Genomic DNA, 20,618 nt, shown 5'->3' with positions numbered 1-20,618 from the left:
CAAAATCAATCCTAAGGGCCAAAAACCAAACATCTAACCTCGATACTCTCTCTACCCTTTGCACCCTCCGGCGTTCTAGGATCAACAAAAGCAGTATGTGGAACCCTACCACCCTGAACCTTAGTACCAGGCTTCAGAGACTCACTATCGAAACACTCTAGCAATAACCTCTCTTCGTTTTTCATTCCGGACAAGTAATGCCATTTCTGTCCCTCATTATATCTAATACCAGCCGTTTCACCCGTTGTAGTAGGATATCTATGTTCCACAGGGATAACATCTTCGTCACTCGTGCTTGCGGAACTGGCAAATGCAAGTGGGTTACCCTGAACCACACCATTGATTGGACGCCACACATTTATGATTCTATATCGACCTTGAAGGAGTTTCTCTGCTTCTTCTGGCAAATGACGTTGTACACGTTGTTTGGCCGATTTCACAGTCTGATCGATATGCACTCTTGCCACTGGACGGCGATGAGCATTAGGATCCGAACGACGAACCGTATGATCGAAGATAAACACCTTATTCGAGCCTGGCACATTATCTAAGACCAATTTCTCGACTTCGGGATAATAGTTTTGTTTTATCGATTCATCATCCCGGAATTCTTTTTCCGCAGACTCTGGGACTCCGAGAATCACTTCGAATGCATCCTTGTCGAGATTATATTGGGCTTCTTTACCGCGGATATCGATGATGGGAATTTGGACGTCAAAATCACCGAAATTACGGTCCGGTTGGCCTGGAGGTGGGGCTTCGACGTACTGGAAGGGTACGGAGCCATCTTCTGGTGGCCTGAAGTAGTTGACGGTAACAGTTGTGTCCCCACGAGGAACAAAGCTACTGTCTTTAATATTTACTTGACCAGCAACTTCAATTCTTGACGAATGTGAGAGGTTGTGGGCAGGTATATTGTGAATAGGTGCGGCGGTAGTCATGATATTGAATTGTCGGTATAAAATCCGAGGTTGGACTTTCAAGGGTCGTAGTAGTGACCTTGTGAAGTGTGCTTTGATCGTTTTGAAGAACTGTAATCCCACAACTGCTATGTGAGTATGTAGGTATGTGTATAAAAACTGGCTACGCTGTGTTATTGTGAGTAGAAGATGAATTAATAGCAAGCAATTAATATATATAGGTATATATATATTCGTAGATGTATTTGTGATATTGTAAGCCTTGAATGCTATGCCGTGCTAGCACGTCATTGAGATCTTACAAATCGAGAGGGATGGATTAGTCGAGTGTACCTTATCGCCGTGGAAAATTGCACGACAACCCTCCAAAAGCCGAGAAATAGAGAACGATTTTATGTGTGGCACGCCATGTGGCAAATGAAACAACTGGTTTAGAAATGTCGTGAGAGTTCCATATATTGAAGTGATGTAAGAATTATCGGGTTGATGGGTCTTATTATTAAGCCTGTTAACTCCAGAATCTGCTGACTGATGACAAATGTGATTTCAACCAATAAAAAGCTTTAAAATCAAGCCACATCATAATTACCCCAGATTCGGGTATTTTTACACTTTTTCACGCTCTGACTTCAATACGCGGAAAAGCCCACCCATGGCCGTGGCGTGCCTCAATTAGCTCTATTATTACTACAATATTTTACTGTTCACATACTCCGCAATAAGTATCGTTGGATTCATTACAATAAAATGTTATAATAACAGAGCGAATAGGTACAATTAGCTTGTCGACACGGAATATATAGAAAAGTATACACTATTTTCCAATAGATGAGCCAAAAACGGAAGTGAGGGCAGAGGATATGAGACTCGAATTAATTGGCAACTTTATACTGACCTACTGATATTTATATACTATACTTGAATCGAGTGTTACATTTTCCACGAGGGGTTTACCTCAAGTTGGAAAACTCGGGTCGGGAGTTTTCACATGGCTTCGTTCACAGGTGTTGAATTCTGATCGACATTGGGGAAGCGGTATCATACGAACTATCCATGATTTTTCACCCTTCAACTAGGATTTGGTGATCTGATTATTTGGTGATTGTATAATCCGAGCAATGAGTACAGTTTTGGTCTAGTAATTGCGGTGATTTGATGTACTGTGTCTTGCTAATCAGCTTTCAATTATCCAAACGTATCATGATAGATCTAGTTGGAGAAACATGAAGATACCTAGTAGGTTGGTGATATATCCTACTACTCAGTAGGCAAGGTTAGACAGGTGCGTTTAAAGTAAAGTGTGGAGGTTTCGACGGTTGTGTTTCAAGAATGAGCAGCTTACTAAGCGAAAGCGTTTCAGCCAATAATATAGTTCCCTCACATTGCCCGTAAATCAAGTTAATCGGATGTAAACAAACGGTAACCATATCGTCGCATGTCGAATAATCAAGAGATTAAAGTATCATCATTTTGCGACAATATTCACAACAAGCTATACATACTCCCGCATATGATGAAACTATCGGAACAAATTGCTGGTGAATGATCTCCATACATTGATCCTCATTAGAACATAAAGGCCAAAGGTTTATATTCATTTCTCGCGCTCTTGCGCATTCGTTGTTATGATGGTGCGATACGGCATGGATGAAGCTTCGTTATCATCTCCAGATCCCCTCGCCGACTCCTTGACATTCCAAGCGCCTCCAAGTTCGAAACCACGAAAGACTCCCACGTCGCGTTTGTCATTGCCTTTGCCAGCCAGTTCTCCGAAGAAACAAATTTTCGAATTGGACGTAGGAAATACAATATCACCACAAAAAATCAGAGTTACAGTAGAGGCAGAAGATTCGGATAGCGAGGATGATCATGCCAATCTAAGGCCCCATAACATGAGCTCTCCTACACCTGCGCAGATACCTCGACGAATAGAGCGAACGACGACAACAAGAGTGCCTTTACGAGGACTTTCGGACTCCGAAAATGATAACAGTATTAGGTATGAGGTAACACCCAAGAGACGCAGAGGTCGACCAAGAAAATCAGATACTCCAGTCAAAAGACAAGGCACCCCCAATCGAGCAGGCAAACGTGGTCGAAATAGCATTGGAGGAGAGGTAGACAATCAAGGCTCAGATATCGATGGCGAAGAATTACCGGCGGGCGATTCTAGATCACGTTCGAAGTCCGTGAAGGGTATTAAAAAAGCAACACCTCGTAAAAGGAAAGCCAACTCTGATCTGGTCCCATCGAGTGTGGTCAAGAGAGGTCGCGGTAGGCCAAGGTCCAAGCTACGGGAAGAAATACGATTGTCAGATGGAAGTGACGTGGCAGAGCAAGTACACACTTGGACTGCTGAGCGCAAAGTGGTAGACACTGACATTCATGAGGAATTGATGCCCGAAGAGATTGATCTTTTGGCAACTATCAATGCTAATTTGCAAAGTCCACCTTCGCCATACCCAGCCTTGGAATCCACGCCGAGTTTCCCAAGTAGTGAAGACCTTGAAGAAGATGTTGTCATTGCAAGATTTCATCCTGGTGAAGAGACTCCTAGAACAACAGGTTGGTCAAGTGTTATGGAGGCCTCTCAAATTCCAAGTCCATCAAATAAGGCACAAGAGGAAACGAGCCCTCTAAGTGGAAGCGTAAAAAGTGTGGCTCTATCCCCAGAGTCAAATGCCCTTATGGAAGGTGATGACGAAAACAATAATTATGGGGAGGGTGGGCTTGACGATGACACTGATGACGATTTTGACGAAACTCGTGAGATGGATCAATTTGCCAGCGGAACGAACGATGCTACCGGAGAAATGCAGGAAGAGGATTTCGAAGAAGAATTGGATGATGATATGGATCATAGACCTGAGTTTGACACTATCATGGAGAGTGAAGGATTTAGTCTAATATCACTTAATTCCGTACCGTCATTGAGGAAACCTTTGAACGGCTTGCTCCAAGACGAGGGGCAAAACTCGACTGTACGCCCGCATAACAAAAACATTCTCTCACTTCACGATACAGTACATGATAACTCATTTTCGAGCATAGCACCAGAAATTCTCGAAGCTGCAACACCAGGCCGAAAACTTAAAAATTCCCACATTCTACGCGTTCAGGACACTCGACATGATGATTCATTTTCAAGTATACCGGTCCAAATTCTCCATGCGGCGACCCCGGCGCCGACGCGGAAAAAGGTCGTGGAGATGTCACCGCCAGAAAGCTCTGCAGTAACCGAAGAAAGGCCAACTGGGCTTGCTGATAGCAAGAGTTCGTCGGAATCTCCCATCATGCCTTCGAAAAAGACTGATGTACTACACGAGGACTTATCTTCTACCACATCCGCTCCTCTTGACAACACCACCTCTCGATTAATGCGCCAAGCACCATTCCGACCAAGTTCAATTAGGAAGTCAGAACTAATCCATAAACCGATCCCACGACCATCACAAAGACCCCTAAAATCTTCTCATCTTGAAACATTCTCTAAGCCATCTAAGTCGCCATCGCCACCAACCAAGGCGCCTAAGCAGACAGCCTCAATAAAAGGGACCGAGACTGAAGCATCAATAAGTCAACATACTAAACAATCTGTTGCGCAACTTGCTGAAGGATCTCTGATCGACTCTCAGATTCATTCGTCCCCGCCTGCAATGGCTTCACGTAAATTCACAAATACAGCACATATTCACCAGCAACGACAAACAAACGCTAAGATGACACAAACACCTGCAATTGTCTTCTCATCCCCTACTTTGCCACCTCCTATCCAGCCGTCAAGACAACCATCCGAAAGGCCAGAGTCGTCGAACACGAATGCATCCTCACCTGCTGAGAAGGCTGGTCGTATTCTGCAAGATATTGTTATACCATCATCATTGCCGAGGAGTCGATCCGAGTCTTTAGCTAGTCCATTCAAGAGTCCAGCAACGGGAAGAAGGTCGAGCTCAAGCATATATCCAGATACTAATGCTAATCGTTCCATACCTGCTGAGCAGCCTCAAACATCGGTACCGAGATTGGATCCCAATGAAGATCTGCTTTTGAAACATTCTCGAAGGAGGAGCTGGAGCAGGCCCATTCTTGACGAAGACCCATTTCTTGCTAATGGTGCTACACAAAGACGCCCATCTATAGATAAATCTCAAAATTTAAGTCTCGAACTGCCTAGCAGCCGTCGTATGTCGGTTTCTATAAATGCGACGGTCACTCCTCAGCACGAATCGTCAAGAAGTATCAATTCTATGAATCAGCAAGCTGAATTGACTAGCCTTGACGAAGTTGTTGAAAAGATAATTCCACCGTCATCATCGATGGAGAAGAAAACTGTAGATGTGAAAAGAACTACAAGTACCTTACAGGAGAAGTGGGCTGCGCAACGAGCTGCAGTGAGCAAACAGATCTCCACAGCCAGCATCAATGAGGTCATGGTTCTTAGTTCCGACCACGAGGACAACGATGATGAAGATGAAGATGACGATCGCTACGGCAACGATCGGGTTTCTGGGGAAAGGCGGGAAACTACAGTCGAAGAGAAGGATATCAACAATGAAGGCAAAGAAGACTATGAAGATGATGAAAGCTTTGGACTTCTACTAGAGACACTTGACGCGTCCAATCAGGAAGACCAGCTTCACTCCGAGAGATCCGACAATTCGGAAAAACCAAGACGAAGTAAAATCTCTAGTCTGTGGAGGACAAATAGCAAACGTTTGGTCTATAGCGACGAGCATGCTAGCTTATCTCCAGACCGCAACACAAAAGCTCCCCCAGTTGAGGAGCCCTCGCCCAAAAGCGTTCCGAAAAATGTTGATTTGCCGAGCAATTCTCAAGCTAATCCTCAAACCGATGGTGACGAGACTCTGGATTTATCTGGATGGCAAATACCCCAGAAGCAGAATTTCCAACCTAAACTTCGTAGCATAAGCAACACTAGGCCTGACATATCTGCACTTCTACGTTTGTCGCCATTTGGAGGACTCCCAACTCTTTTTAATGGAGGAAAAAGACAAGTTACCGAAGAACAATCATCTCATGACATGCCAGTCTCCCGGAAATCTCACTTTAAATTCTCAAAATACAGTTCATCCGGCGACACGGAGAAAGAAACAAGCTTATTCGCTCCAATTCCTCAGAAAATGGATTTTCAACCGCGACTTCGTAAGAATGATGAGGCACCATCAGCTGCACCCTTTTCCCAGCCATCGACACTTTCAAGAGGTATTTTTGGGAAATGGGGAGCAACTAGGACCAATCTCCCCACTCCAGATACATCATCGTCGTCCTTGGTCGGTACTCTAACGGATACATCGCCAAGCAGGAGCAACAAGCTCAAAGCCCAACCTGTCCAGCCCGTTCAACCAGAAATCCTGCCAAATCCGCCCTCCCAGCTCCCGACATCTAAGCCTTCTGCTCCCCCGGAAACAAAAGAAAATCGTAATCTACAGAACCCCAAACCCAAATGGACAGAGCACCGTCTCGAAGCTCCAATTCCACCCTCTCCCACAAAATCTATCCTCCGCTCCCCACAACGCTCCTTCGACCCTCCACCTCAACCCTCTCCCAGCAAAAATGTCGTCTTCGCTTCCTCCTCTCCACAACCTAGTTCTCCTCTTACCCCCCAACTTTCTCCTACTCACTGGACACGCGATCACTGGCTCCTCCTTGATTCCATCTTACAATCCTGGAAGCCTGAGAACCAAAACCAAGAATCCGCAGATTCCGAACTCAAAGCTTCAGATGGACCTTTAAATTCTAATTACGGAAGAAGAAACTCCACAAGGGTTATCAGTAGATTATTAGGTAAAACTATTAATCTCAAAGATAAAGGAGTAGGAGTTGGCGAAGGTGGTGTAAGGATATTTAAAAATGGGGATAAAGAAGGAAGAGAGATAGGAAACGAGAAAATGAGATTGGAACAGTGGCACTTGGAAGCAGTAGATGAATTTAGGGGTGAGGTTCCAGGATGGGACGAGGCGGTGGTAGCGAAAAGGGTTTTTGCGCTGCTGGTAGGGGAGGAAAGAAGAAAAAGGGGTATTGTTGTTTAAATTCCTATCCTCTGCATGTCTGAATTATGAGCATTTGGATATGGACGCTTGGGTAAATGATTTCCGAGAGAGCAACACTTACATTTTTGGATATATCGATGGATAGATCGATCGATCACAATAAGCCTCATCTCTCCCCTTTACTTCTCCAATTCTCACTTCTGTGAATATGTATGTATGTGTATTTGGGACCACTTGATGGATCTCACGTTTGAACGGCTTGGATTTGGATTCAGGGCGTTTTTCGGAGTCGTGGGATCGTTGGATGGGGTATTTGGATACTTGGGCACTTGGATACTTGGATACCTGGATACCTGGATACCTGGATATAATAACATTTAAGCATGATATGATTTTGGAGCCAAAAAAAAAAGCGCAACAAGAAAAAGGATTTGCTTGCCCGGGGGCGGGCGGGTGTGGGGAGGCAGGGGCTCTTTTTAGCTGTTTTTAGGAGGGGAGAAGGAGTTTGTTGGTGTGGGATGACTACTCGAGTAGGTCCTTGTTAAGTGTACAAAGTTTGAAGGTTGTTTTGTGATAGGATGGCAGACAGACAATTTCAGAGAGGATTATCTACATGGTTTTTTTGTCTTTATTTCTGCTCACGTTACTACTTACCCATGAATGAAAAAGATGTGAATGTGAATGTAGCTGTTAGGAATGGATAATAGCAGCCATTTCATATCATTTTCTTCCTTCCAATCTTTACGTCTCTATGATACAAGTATGCATTATCTAGTCTTTTATCCACCAGCCTACTCCAGCATACTCGCTTGATTGGTATAAAGCACATCAACCACACTACTCAACTTCTCGATTGTTGCTAACGCAGCATCATATCCTACATCTCTTTCCGTCTCATCGTAAATAATCAAACACCCAGCCCCTTGATCCAATACTCCAATGATAACTTTATCGAGAATCATCTGTGATAATTTTCTCTCTACCTGTTGTGTATCAAGACCAACCATCTTCGCAATGTGGGCGATTTCAACGCGGGAAAAGGGTTCAATTACTTTGATGAGATTTTGTTCCAACATGGCATCATAGAGACGACGGAGATGGTTGCGGATGAAGGCATCGGAGCCAAGTTCGTGGCGGTAATCGCCCAGTGCTTTTTCGTATTCTTCCAGAGAACGGTTGGAGTGTGCGCGAGCGACGGCTTTCATGGCTTCAAGATTCTTGCCTGCATATTTGATGGCTTGTTTGGAAGTCATGAGCTGATTGACATCGTCGGCAAGGTTGAGCATAATTTTGCAGAGAAGCATATATTGAAGAGCAGCGGTAGCCTTCTCCGGTTCGTCTTGTGTATGGTATCCATCTAACGCTTCGATGAAGTAAGAGAACGCAGTATTGAAATCCTTGTCTTCGGCGTGAAGTTTGCCAGATTGCATGTCGAGGCCAGCTTGGAGTAAAGGAGGAGTGTACACGGATGCAGCACTTGTTCTTGCAGCAGTGAGAGCGGCGCGACCTTTGGCTGTGTTTCCTAAGGCATGGTAAACGCGAGATTCGAGGAGTTGGACTTCGACGAGAACGAGCTTATCATCGAGACGCTTGAGCTCGCGAAGGAGACTGTTGATGAGGGTGAGAGCATCGTAGTAAGATTGTTTGGTCATGTAAAGGCTGACAAGACGGGTTTCAAGGTTCTGTCTTAGGAAACCACGACGTTCGGATGTGGCCCATTCGATGCATGATTTTGTGACGGTAATTTGGGTATCTGTTGTGTTGGGGATGGCATTGAATAGATCTAGAAGTTGTCGTACTGGAGTGAAGGCACGTTAGCTGAGTACTAGGATTGCCATAATATAGACCATTATCTGCTCATGCGCAAAAGCTTCCTACAGTCTTCTCCTTACCTAACTTTGCTGTTTTGGCTTTTGCGAACGATGATAATACTGTCCGGCTTGTTGTGATCAGATCTACCAGCTCATCCGCCTTCCTATACACAAATCAGCAAGAGCCTCATGAAAGGTCAAACACTGCGATATATTCCACTCACTTCTCATCTCGATACAACTCTCCTAAGCTAACCAATGCAGTTTCATATTCTCGAACAGACGCTTCCGAGGTTACTGAAGGTGGTTTGGAGATGATTTCCTTATATTGTGCCTCTGCCTTTCTTGGATCTGTCTTTGCCAAGTTTTGGACTTCTTGTATCCTCAAAGATTCCGCTGGTGCCATGTTTGATAGTTGTAGAGAATTAAATGTTGAGTGAAGTTGTGAAGTTGTAAAGTTGTCTTTGATGTTTTTGGTAAGGGAATCGCATTTCTAGGTAAACTCGCCATTACGATGCCACTAGGAAGCTGGAGCTTGTGGAAACGGCGCTAAAATAGAACCACCCCTGCAAAATTTTATCTGGGAGATTTTTTATCATGAACACAATATTTCTTTGCGATAACAATCCTTCCGTCCCTCACTCATTCCATCACCCACATCAATATAACTTCCATTGTTCAATAATGATAGCAACCTCCTGATCTCAATATTCCAGTATGGTGAGTTATAATTGATTTATCTTCATATATCTTTATGCTCACTCAATTGTTCTACAGAAAATAAAAGCACTTAGTCGGGCGTCCATTCAAGCCCCGGGGTCTGAAGCCAAACAGCCCCGCAACCTTGGTATGTATAACTCTGTGGAGGACATTGGAGACAGAGCAGACATTAATCGTTTCCATAGATCCAGCATTACATCCATTTGAAAGAGCTCGAGAATATACCCGTGCCCTCAATGCCACCAAAATGGAGAGGATGTTCGCCGCTCCTTTTATCGCGCAGTTAGGTAAAGGACATGTCGACGGAGTCTACACAATGGCAAAGGATCCTAATTCTCTCGAACGATTTGCAAGTGGCAGTGGTGATGGTGTCGTGAAAGTATGGGATCTAACGTCTCGGGATGAGGTTTGGCAAACTAGTGCGCATGAGAATATCATCAAAGGCATGAGCTGGACAAGGGATCAAAAACTTCTAACTTGCGCAAGTGATCGATCCATCAAACTTTTCGATCCTTACAATACAACTACGGGATCGGCGCCAGTGGCAACATGGCTAGGCAGCAATGCATTCACAAGTTTGTCGCATCACCGTTCGAAAAGCGCATTTGCAGCATCATCCGGGGTCATCTCGATATACGATCTCGAAAGACAGAATGCGCCGCCCGATGTTCTAAAATGGCCAAATTCAACGGATACTATTACCACGGTAGCTTTTAATCAGGTTGAAACTTCAATACTTGCTTCCACTGCTACGGATAGGTCGATTGTTTTATATGATCTCCGAACAGGACTTCCCATTCACAAGACGCTTCTCAATTTTGCTTCGAATGCTATATCTTGGAATCCTATGGAAGCATTTAATTTTGCGGTAGCCAACGAAGATCATAACGTTTATATTTTCGACATGAGGAAGATGGAAAGAGCCTTAAACGTACTGAAGGGACATGTTGCCGCTTGTATGGATGTAGAGTTCAGTCCGACCGGTGAAGAGCTCGTCACAGCTTCGTACGACAGGACGGTTAGGTTATGGAGCAGGACCAAGGGACACTCGAGAGATATTTACCACGCTAAGCGCATGCAAAGAGTCTTTTCAGCAAAATGGACACCTGATTCGAAATTCATTCTTTCGGGTTCCGATGATGGTAATATTCGCCTATGGAGGGCTAATGCTTCAAAGAGAGAAGGAATTAAGTCCGCCAAACAGCGAACTGCTTTGGAATACAACGAAGCATTGTCGGAGCGGTATGCTCATATGCCTGAAATCAGACGAATCAAACGTCATAGACACGTTCCCAAAGTTATTAAAAAGGCTGGAGAGATCAAATCGGAGGAACTCAAGGCCATCAAACGCAGACAAGAGAATGAACGAAAACATACCAAGAAACAATTCTCGAAGAGGCGCGCAGAGAGAGAAAAGATGGTTCTGGCAAATGAACAGTAATATTATGTATGATTGGCTGGGAAAAGCTTATATAGGTGTGGAGTCAAGGTATGTGGTGGCATATGCGAGGCGTTTATGGAGGTTATGGTTGGTTCGTGAATACCACAAAGTACAACGTTTGACTTGTAAATAGAATATGGAAATTCAATAATGAAATTCTATTGCATGTCTAGGTGTCTCGAGCTCTGATTGATTATTATCTTCCATGAATGGACAAAATAAAGTTTCGATGCGCAAGTGCTCATTTAATCTGGCACAATCATTTTGGCGGTTTTTCTCATCACCATCAAGCATTCAGATTGTAAGATTACTTTGTTCGGGCAGTTGCCACCTTATTACTTTGGGAGCAATTATATAAAGCAAAAGATAATATTGACTTTCTTCAGTCCTCATTTCGAGCTTTACAATGACATTGTATTTAACAAATATTCCAGAGGCATCAAAGCTTTGTGGGGTACAGTAATGATTTGCAGTCGGGTTCAAGCGAGGGGATAGGGGTGATACATACAAGGATGTAAAAGACTTGTTTACAAATTAGGAGTATAACAACTGATGTGAGAACTCTGATCTTAGCTTCATTACAGTCTCTCTGTTATAATTGTTTAGGTTCCGCTATTCCGTAATATGGCCTGGTTCCACATGGGAGCCTCTTCTTTCCTCTTCGGAATGTGGCAGCTAGTTATAAGGCAAGCCAGGAATAGATAGCTATTTAGAACAGTCTTTACCGTTAATAACTTGCAACTCACTTTGGCTCATACTTCCTTTACACAGGATGAGGATATCTTGTAGTGGATTTGGTTGTTTGCGAAATTTATTACTTATCTTGTTTGGTAAATTCCAATACTGTTTTTCCAAATAGTATACGGTAGAAAAGCTTTTGTTGCATGCCTTGGTCATTGAGTCGTGACCTCTCTGTTCAATTGACTGAATATTTGTAGATTTATACCTCTTTGCATCTTGAGGTGAGATGTTGATACTGACTGCTATTTTCCTTTGATCGGCCTTCTCTCACCCCAAAGAATGAAACGAGACTTCAGAGAAAAACATAAATATCACTATTGGGCTCAAAGATTTACCTTGATGGCTCTTTGAGGGTACAAGATCTGTGGTCCGCCTCTCAGCTGTAATTTTGCGGTTCTACAATAGTAAAATAAAATATTGAGTTGTGAGGGTTTCATGAGTACAAAAATTATGCTTCCAACTGTTAAAAGAGAGGGCAATGGTTCAAATCATGATCTCTCAGAGTTTCATTCCGTATGGCTTGACCTATTAGAGCTTAGTACTATATGATGTATTCGTGAGAAGGGATTGGAAATAATATTATGAAAGTGCTCTTTCTTAGCCGTTCTTCTGAAGGCCGCAGTAGTAGCTTTATATCTGACCACTAGAAGAACCTTGAAGTATATAAGGACGTGTTAGACTAGAGAACTTTGTACACTGAGCTCTCTATGAAGGCAAATCATGCCGAGTCGTATTACCAAAGAAATATATGGTGGGTTGTGGGCGGCCCTTAAGTGTTCATGATGGGAGATAGTTTTTCAAGGCTGATATGTCAGGTTTTGGTGCGATTTTCGCGGGTCTCGACGGTGGATTCCCAAAAGAAGCACCGATAGGTGCTATCAGTATAGAGGATATGAAACCTTTCGTTTTTATTCAGTATTCACTGTCTTCATGACCGTACGGCTCAAGATTAAGAAATGCTGCTGGAATCCTAATGAGTAGTACCCGATCTTTATGGGCCCATTTTTAGCAAGTGCTCTAGAGACCCACCACAGCGCATTGAGACGATTGGGGTAACTGCGGGAAAGAAATGAAGGGAACCCCATAATCCCCATCCATCCACGCTCCACCACTGTAGGTCATGACCCCACACCTTACCTTTTTCTCGCTTTTTTTTCTTTGTGCAAGGATTTAGATTAGCGATAGGTGATAGTGGATTGAAATGGCACCATTGCATCTATCCTACGCGTCTTGTGTATATATACACGTATGATATGGGAACGAATGTTAGGTTTGGAAATGGAAATATTGTAATAGTGGCATGGATGGTGGAAGTTCCATTAATTCAGTATACCCCAAGAGTAGCATCAAATCACCACATTGTCACATCGTCAATCACAATATTATTGGTATGATTCCATCGATTCATGCAGTCCTACCAAGTACTTCAACTCACCAGGCTGATTCGCCTTTGCGGCTGGAAAAGGTTTTCTAAAAATCGGATTCATCTGGCGAGAGTTTGTTCATCAACTGCAGGCTAGACGAAACGTGACAGATTTTCACTTGATCATTCCTCTGTACTCTGCATTTCTCATTGTGGAACAGCCGAACGTTATATCACTGCATACTCGCTATTTCCCAGGGTGAAAGCGACATGTCGGAGACGAAGGATAAGGTATCCGCCAGTGCCATAACTTCTGGCAGCAGCAATGATGATACCGACCATGATCCTGAGCTCAAAACCACATCGTGGTGGCATCACATTGTAGGATACATCTGGGATTCGGCGGAAGGTACACCACGAGACAGAAGATACGTCCAGAAGATTGATGCGTACATGTTGTAGGAGACTTCGTTCATCCTCCCACGGAACCAGCAGACTCACTAATTATCTTCCAGTACAGCGGTATGCCTAGGCTATTTCATAAAATATTTAGATCAAACGAATTACAGTGAGTGATAGAGATCATCCAGAAAATCAAAACGTGATTACTCACTCAGCATTTACAGGCAACGCCTTTGTTAGTGGCATGCAGGAGGATGTGAGTTCCCTATCCCAACCGTTCTTGCGTTCCAAAGACCAATGCATACTGTAATCTTAGCTTCATTTATACGGCAATCAACGAAACTGGCTCAACACTTGGTTTAGTCTTGGCATCATGGTTGGTAGTGTGCCAGCAATGATGGTTCAACTTCGGGGGACACGCTCCTCTTATTTTCTCCCCTGTTGCGAGATTGTATGGTCTGCGCTGGTGATGGGTATGGCTGCAGCGAAGACCATTGAAACGGTGAGTGCAACGCATGAACATGATTTGAACTCATCTAAGTAAGTTTTTATTCTAATTCCATTCAGATGTACGTGCTTCGATTCTTCATCGGGCTTTTCGAAGCATGTTCCTTCCCAGGTTACGTTGCGCTGCTCGGGGGTTGGTACGGACCTGCGGAACTCACCAAAAGAGTTGCCATCCTGGGGTCGGTTGAATCGATAGCCAGTATGTTTAGTGGGTACTTGCAGGCCGGCCTATATACCAGCTTGAACGGATCTCATGGTATTGCCGGCTGGAGATGGCTGTTCATCATGGATGCAGCCATCTCAATTCCCATTGCTGTTTGGGGATTTTTTGCAATCCCGGACTTGCCACATAATACGAAAGCGTTCTATCTCAATGCCGACGATAGAAAATACAGTATTGAGAGAGTCGAGAAGCTGGGTATCTCTGAGCCTGTGAAATTGACTTGGAAGATATGCAAGAAAGTCTTTTTGAACATGAAGTTATGGGCATTTATTTTTCCATATGTGTAAGTTAATCATTCCAAAAATGGTGAGAAAAGCATCATGGAGAACTAACCCAAGAGCAGGATGCTCGTTAACTGCCACTCCGCAACAAGCTACTTCAATCTTTGGCTGAAAGCGGAAGGATATAGTGTTGTGGAAAGAAACACTCTACCAACAGCAGGCAATGCGCTCACCATTGTCGTTTCGTTCGTCTACGGAATCATAGCAGATCGTACGGGTAAACGATTTCTCCTAATCAACGTACTGATGATTATAATAATGGTTTCGAATATCATGCTATCCGTATGGAAAATTCCTAAGCCCGCCCTCATGGCCGCCTATTACTTATCATATTCTGGCACCGCAGCCACCCCAGTGCTCATTGTAAGCTCCCCGTCTCCAGTTATGACTTAATGGCTAGCCCAGATCTGAACAGTTGCTAATCCTGTTCACAGTCGTGGGGTAACCAACTAAATGCCGCCGATCCTAACTTACGACAATTGCTTGTCGCTGCTGGAAATGTTGTTTCATTTGCATGGGTTCTTTGGGTACCGCGTAAGTCACCATTTTTACCATCGTATCAGGGCAGCAAATAAGTTCATAGCTGACTTAATTATCAAAACATAGTGGTTCTATTTCCTACCTACGATGCACCCAAGTATAAGTATGGTTATCAAATCTTGGTACTCTTTGCGGGTCTCGGAATCATTGGTATTTGTTTGATGGTTTACATCCATAAACGCGACGATGGGTAAGTTCGCCTCGATATTGGTATACTATTCTGCAAGTGTGGCAAAGCTAACGATCGTCTAGAAAAAGAGAGGGGCCACAGATAGAATGCGTACAGAATGAATATATTCAGAAGAGGAATATGGATGATGAGACTAAAGTGTGTTGTTGAGGGCACCTACTACCACCTACTTGAAATATCAAATTTCATTCTACAGTCTATTGTTTTAAATATTGGGGCTGACGCTTTGATTTATTAGCACATTCCTAGGTGTGTTCGTATACAAACAAACTTCCAAGGTCTATGTCGCAAGTCAGTATAACTAATTGCAATTTAAAAAACTACCCTTTTCATTCTTCCAGATGTTTCCCGTATCAAGTCAACCACATCATACCCTCCAGCCTCCGCTACATCTATAAAAGATTGTCCCATTTTAGCCAAAGAAGCTGTATCTGCTCTTTTCCTTAGCAAATATTCCAAGTCCACATTTTTCCCGCTCTACAAGCACGACATAGCGCTGTGCCTTTGAATTTGAACGATTCTCGATCACCTATCGCATACTAAATAGCCTTCTCCTCTTAATCCAAGTCCTGGTCTGTCTCTACAAACAGCTTCAAAGCTTGAAGATTGCCCGTTTCCGCCGGTGCAGTTGCCGCCTCGTCTTCTGGGTTTTAAATCCATATCTGAGCATCAATTTAATAAACTCAAGCGAAGGGGAACCTCCCACCATTGCCCAATTCTCCCATCCCGATCACCGGAATAATACCCACTATTTTTATGATTATAATTATGAGATGGCCTAAAGAGATTAATCTGAAGAAAGAGCAAGAATAGATTGTCCTAGGAGCCCCTGAACAATAAGTGGGGCATTGCTAGCGGCAGAAGGAAGCTAAGCGAGTGTTGACGTCGACACAGCATCAACATGCATGCTCAAATGCTATTTTCAGTCATCAAAGAGCCTCAAATCTCAGGTAGCCCCTATCATTGATGTGACGTTTCATTCCATCAGTCCTCATTCGAATTCGTAACTAATTAAGCGCGCTCGAGAACCAACCATTTTACTCTGCGTCGCCGACAACAGGATTTTACGGATCCAAGCTTAAGCTTTTTTCAAGGTATTATATATGAGTGGAAAGAATGATACAAAGTTGAAAAATTCTGGATTCAGGGTTTTCCATCAAGAGTTCGCACGTGTGATGAGGGGGCAATACTTACTCTCAGGAGCTTGATGCAATGATGATGATTGGAGTTCATGTTGATTCTCTATATATATAGCTATGAGTTAACTTCTTTCTTTCATATTGTGGAGGGCTTATGTTATGGAATCAAATCATCACAGCTTCGACTTCTAGTTGCAAATTAGCTGGCTGGTGGCCGGCATCCAAATGCATCAAAATATTCATCGCGCGTAATTCATCTCGCAATTTCAATTGTAGCCAGGGTTGTTGGTATGGTTTTGAGGGTGACTCTCTGGCAAGTGCAGCTCTTTTGAGAAAATTAAATGACTAAAGCCATTGAGAGTGCAACGGTAAGTGGATGTTTCATTGAAATATATCTCACTTTCACTGATATCACTCCCATTACAATTTTGCATATGTTCCATATACTTCCACAGTTTGATGTATACAGATGAGCGTATAAGTGTATTTGAAGCTTTCTCTACTTCTTTTCTCCCGTGTCGGATCTCTCACCTTCCTTCTGCATAGATTCTTTTCCTATCTACTACATCACAACTTTCATCTAAGTTTATTTTTGTTTTTGATATTTCTTTCTTGCACTTTAGTTCTGCTGTTCTTCCAATTCAAGTCGCAATCATGCTCTCCCCAGAAGCAAATCTTTCTCCATCTCTGTCTATGCATTTGTCTTCGGTCTCATCTCTTGGCTTCTTCTTCTTACCTCTCCAGAGACACTGCTGTCGCGCATTCCATATTCTCAGTCAGCCTTACAAATGCACAACCAGTCCGTCGACCACCAAAACTTTCACTCTCCCTAGCAAACAAGATTGCATAAACGCACTTCTACCCGGTCAACCTCCCTCTAATTCAGCATTCAATTTCATATGTAAGACAAAACCTGCCGCGCTCAGCGCCGTAAGCCTACGTAGTGAAGAGCAAGCTTGCTCATATGGGTCTAGCCTGGAGAATCAGTAAAGCTTTCATTGATCGAACCAATTACCAAACGACGGCTTCTACTCTCCAAGTTATTCGCCAAGGATTTTCAGGGTCATATGCAGAACCTGTACCGGAACAACTTGTTTGGTGGCTAGTCATAAGGCGGAGCCAACTGACGATAGTATCTTTTCCACAAAAGAGTTTCCGGCAATGCAGGCGAGTGGAGAGATGAAGAGAATTTTTCGGTTAGATATAGATAATAAACCGGCGGATCTAACGAAAATGGCGAAGACTCTGTGGGCCATAGAGATAAATCACTGAGTGAGACACGAAGACGGAAAGCCCATGTGGAGATCTGAACTAAGATATATGAGTCACTGGGGTTCGAAGAGTACGCCTGTTGTCGGAGGGCTTCAAACTTATGAGCTTCCAGGCTCTTTGAGGCATTGTATCCATACAGAAGTTCAAACCAAGTTGCTCGGGATTTTGATTTCAACCGCAGTACAAAGTGCAAGCGGTATCGAGTGGAACTAGATTACTGAGGAGAGGTATGGCGATGGTGTTGAGATAATGAATTCGTTGCTTGTGTGACCGAAATAAGCGAAAATGATTTGTGATTGACACTTGGAACCTACCCCCTGTAGAATGGACTTGAAACATTCCTCCCAAAGAACCTCTTGATTAGGGGATATAATTAGCTGGAGCAGTTTGGATTCAGCTTTGTTTCAGATACCACGCGAATCACATGTAACTACCCGCAGCTGTTCAGCCTTGTTTTACCATAATATTGGACCACGACAAGTAGAAGGGCAAGTATTATGAACCACACCAGAATGAGAATGCCAAAGTTTTCATCGGCCTTGTATCCATGGGTACGCGTATTAACATTTTGCAGTTCAAGAGCGGATAAATTAATAGTATTCTTGGTTGAGGGTATAGTTAAACTAGCCACAGTAAGCAGTTCGAATTCAGCCTCAGCTCATGTGGTATAAGGTTAATTATTTTACCACACAATTGAGCCACCACTACTTTACCGACGTGTTTCCAATAAAGCATCATCTATTAAAGTCAATCAATCGGCTTCGCTGTCACTTTCTCTTGCACAAATTCAAATATGAACACTTTGCACTTTCATTAGATCTACAGCCCGGTATTAGCATGTTCCATGTGAATTCTGGAATGAAGTAGAACAAAAGTTAACGCATGCGTCAAAAGTGCTAAGGTAGTCTTAGCATTAATTTGCTCACGTTTTCACCGGCAAAGAAGCTCCCATGTGATCATAGCTCGATTCACCTGCATGCTTCTTTCTCATTTTCTTTATTTTATGTCTTCAAACTACTGTTTTGCTTCACTCATGTCTTCAGATGTAGCGTCCTAGCAACGTGGGTCTCGAGCAGCCCGCCGAGAGACGGAGGTGATAGCAAAGAGTAGTACGCAATTCTTTCTGCTTTGCACCATCAAATACCAGCTTGTTCTTGGTTATGCCATGCAAAATTCACAGATGGTCTCATATTCTTTTGTTCGTTGTAGTAATAAATATTCATCGCTGATCTCCGAAGCAGAAAAGTCTTGGGTGTAAGCACAGGATTTTATTGAAATCTCGACAAGGTAGTGATAGGTGCTTGAATTCATTTTGATTTATCCACAAATTCAATTTCTATATATTGCTTGGTTTTGCTGTCAAAATGGAAAACTCACTCCTTCAATTTCACTTCACAGGGATCAATTTTATCTCTTTTACAAGGCCAGAATCGACAGAACAAACTTTTTTCCGTATCATCCTCTTCTTCTCATAACATAATTATAAACCGCAATTGCCCGAAAGTTTCTTTACACATATCAACCACCATCCTCCCCTAAAATATTCACTTAAGCCTACACTGTTATCATACACTGCTTTATATGTGGCGACAGAAACTTCAGCCAGCTTCCTACATGCAAAGTACAGACTTGCGAAGCCTTACTCTCCACTGTTGATATCTTCAAATACTATACGACTAGGGAGGAACAGGTCACAGTGTTGGGAGGCGTGGAGCATTACATTGTGACTTGTGAAGGAGAACTAGTTGACGAGCATGAGGATACCACCGAAAAAACGGTGGACGCGGTTCTCGAGATTCAAGGTTCTGGCTTTAGAGCGCTGGTGGTGTTGGGGGAGAATTGTGGGAAGGGAGATTGCCGGAATGTTATTAGATGTCCGCATAGCAGTTTCAAGATTTCTATCGTAGAGAAAAGCCCTGCAGGGTACGACCCGACTAAGACTTTCGCTTACCCAGAGATCGAAATTAAAGCGAGAGCATGAAAGGGCGGGTCGTGGGTTTCGAAGTAACAGGTTGATGTGAGGTTATGATGGAGTGAAGATATCCTGTTGGAAATGTTCCGCTTTGTTTTTTGGGGGGTTTGTTTTGTTAGATGGGATGGTTAATATGGAGATATTTTATTTTATTTTGTTTTATTTTGTTGGGGTGGTTTATATAATGGTGGATGGGAGTGATCAAGAAGATTCGCTAGGGTCTACGCTCTGTTGGATGCATGCAAATTTTGAGAGGGATGAGTGTTTTATTTTGTTTTGCTGGTAGCTCGGGTTTTCTTACCTACAAATTGATAACGTGGTTTATCAGCAGTCCGCCCATATCACTAGTCCGCCCACTTTTTGACCATTTAACCACTTCAAATTCTAATTAATCAATCATAACTTATTCAATTGATTCAAACTATTAAGAATCTAATAATCTAGGATCTATTATACTATTTTGACAAGTTCTTGAATTATGACCAATCTTTCCACACTTACTATAGCATCGACTAATAGATGATTCCCTATTAGAATTTCTTTTATTTTGATACTCATTGTATTGAATCTGATTATCAATCTCTTATTGTAATAATATATCTTCAGCTTCTTATTCAATAAATATTTCTTTATTATATAATTGAATTTTTTTAATATATCAACGTTTACTTAATACCTCATTTGTTCTTTGAAATATACAATTCTCAATACTCAAAAGTATATTCTTATATACTAATCTCTTTGTATTTTTAATTAAAGTTTGTATAGTCTCAAATATAGATGTAGAAGAGCTTGATTGATAGTAAGCTATTTGAGCTTTTACTAGAGTTGATTGTAAAAAAGCCTCAATTGGATTATGAGGGGCTTGAAAAATCTAAAAATTGGTAAATTCCAAAAAAATAAATAAAGGGATAGAAGTACGAATCCTAACATCTAGTTTTGAGAGTATAGATTGAGGATCAAATGATATTAGACTTGTTCCTCGAAAACCAGCTTTTACATTCTGAATAGTAAATGATTATAAATATACAATTTTGAAGATTATAAAGAATTCAATCTTAGTGATATAATTGATATAAGCTTTG

General features: G+C 42.6%; 9 protein-coding genes across 9 annotated transcripts; 5 read left to right on the top strand and 4 right to left on the bottom strand.

Moving 5' to 3' along the window:
• Positions 1-11: 11 nt before the first annotated feature.
• On the bottom strand, positions 12-941 carry SS1G_05747 (hypothetical protein; the record flags this gene model as incomplete). Its single annotated transcript, XM_001592775.1, has 1 exon — positions 12-941. One exon carries the CDS (start codon positions 939-941, stop codon positions 12-14), a length of 930 nt encoding a protein of 309 aa, XP_001592825.1.
• A 1,607-nt stretch (positions 942-2,548) lies between these two features.
• Positions 2,549-6,970, top strand: SS1G_05746 (predicted protein; the record flags this gene model as incomplete). The annotated part of the gene is made up of 1 exon (XM_001592774.1): positions 2,549-6,970. One exon carries the CDS (start codon positions 2,549-2,551, stop codon positions 6,968-6,970), a length of 4,422 nt encoding a protein of 1,473 aa, XP_001592824.1.
• A 752-nt stretch (positions 6,971-7,722) lies between these two features.
• On the bottom strand, positions 7,723-9,148 carry SS1G_05745 (hypothetical protein; the record flags this gene model as incomplete). Its single annotated transcript, XM_001592773.1, has 3 exons — positions 7,723-8,729; positions 8,824-8,906; positions 8,967-9,148. The coding sequence occupies 3 exons, from the start codon at positions 9,146-9,148 to the stop codon at positions 7,723-7,725; spliced, it is 1,272 nt and encodes a 423-aa protein (XP_001592823.1).
• A 311-nt stretch (positions 9,149-9,459) lies between these two features.
• Positions 9,460-10,903, top strand: SS1G_05744 (hypothetical protein; the record flags this gene model as incomplete). Its single annotated transcript, XM_001592772.1, has 3 exons — positions 9,460-9,462; positions 9,520-9,589; positions 9,648-10,903. 3 exons carry the CDS (start codon positions 9,460-9,462, stop codon positions 10,901-10,903), a joined length of 1,329 nt encoding a protein of 442 aa, XP_001592822.1.
• A 2,332-nt stretch (positions 10,904-13,235) lies between these two features.
• Positions 13,236-13,349, bottom strand: SS1G_05743 (hypothetical protein; the record flags this gene model as incomplete). The annotated part of the gene is made up of 1 exon (XM_001592771.1): positions 13,236-13,349. The coding sequence occupies one exon, from the start codon at positions 13,347-13,349 to the stop codon at positions 13,236-13,238; it is 114 nt and encodes a 37-aa protein (XP_001592821.1).
• Positions 13,350-13,782: 433 nt separating this feature from the next.
• On the top strand, positions 13,783-15,455 carry SS1G_05742 (hypothetical protein; the record flags this gene model as incomplete). Its single annotated transcript, XM_001592770.1, has 6 exons — positions 13,783-13,911; positions 13,977-14,422; positions 14,483-14,783; positions 14,855-14,954; positions 15,027-15,150; positions 15,389-15,455. The coding sequence occupies 6 exons, from the start codon at positions 13,783-13,785 to the stop codon at positions 15,453-15,455; spliced, it is 1,167 nt and encodes a 388-aa protein (XP_001592820.1).
• A 1,475-nt stretch (positions 15,456-16,930) lies between these two features.
• SS1G_05741 (predicted protein) lies at positions 16,931-17,253 on the bottom strand (the record flags this gene model as incomplete). Its single annotated transcript, XM_001592769.1, has 2 exons — positions 16,931-17,041; positions 17,230-17,253. The coding sequence occupies 2 exons, from the start codon at positions 17,251-17,253 to the stop codon at positions 16,931-16,933; spliced, it is 135 nt and encodes a 44-aa protein (XP_001592819.1).
• A 332-nt stretch (positions 17,254-17,585) lies between these two features.
• Positions 17,586-17,774, top strand: SS1G_05740 (predicted protein; the record flags this gene model as incomplete). The annotated part of the gene is made up of 1 exon (XM_001592768.1): positions 17,586-17,774. One exon carries the CDS (start codon positions 17,586-17,588, stop codon positions 17,772-17,774), a length of 189 nt encoding a protein of 62 aa, XP_001592818.1.
• Positions 17,775-18,073: 299 nt separating this feature from the next.
• Positions 18,074-19,542, top strand: SS1G_05739 (predicted protein; the record flags this gene model as incomplete). The annotated part of the gene is made up of 2 exons (XM_001592767.1): positions 18,074-18,193; positions 19,189-19,542. The coding sequence occupies 2 exons, from the start codon at positions 18,074-18,076 to the stop codon at positions 19,540-19,542; spliced, it is 474 nt and encodes a 157-aa protein (XP_001592817.1).
• Between the last annotated feature and the right edge of the window lie 1,076 nt (positions 19,543-20,618).

The sequence above is a fragment of the Sclerotinia sclerotiorum genome, genomic scaffold, assembly GCF_000146945.2.
Source record: "Sclerotinia sclerotiorum 1980 UF-70 scaffold_7 genomic scaffold, whole genome shotgun sequence".
NCBI lineage: Eukaryota > Fungi > Ascomycota > Leotiomycetes > Helotiales > Sclerotiniaceae > Sclerotinia > Sclerotinia sclerotiorum.
This window is presented reverse-complemented; position numbering and strand designations above follow the sequence as displayed.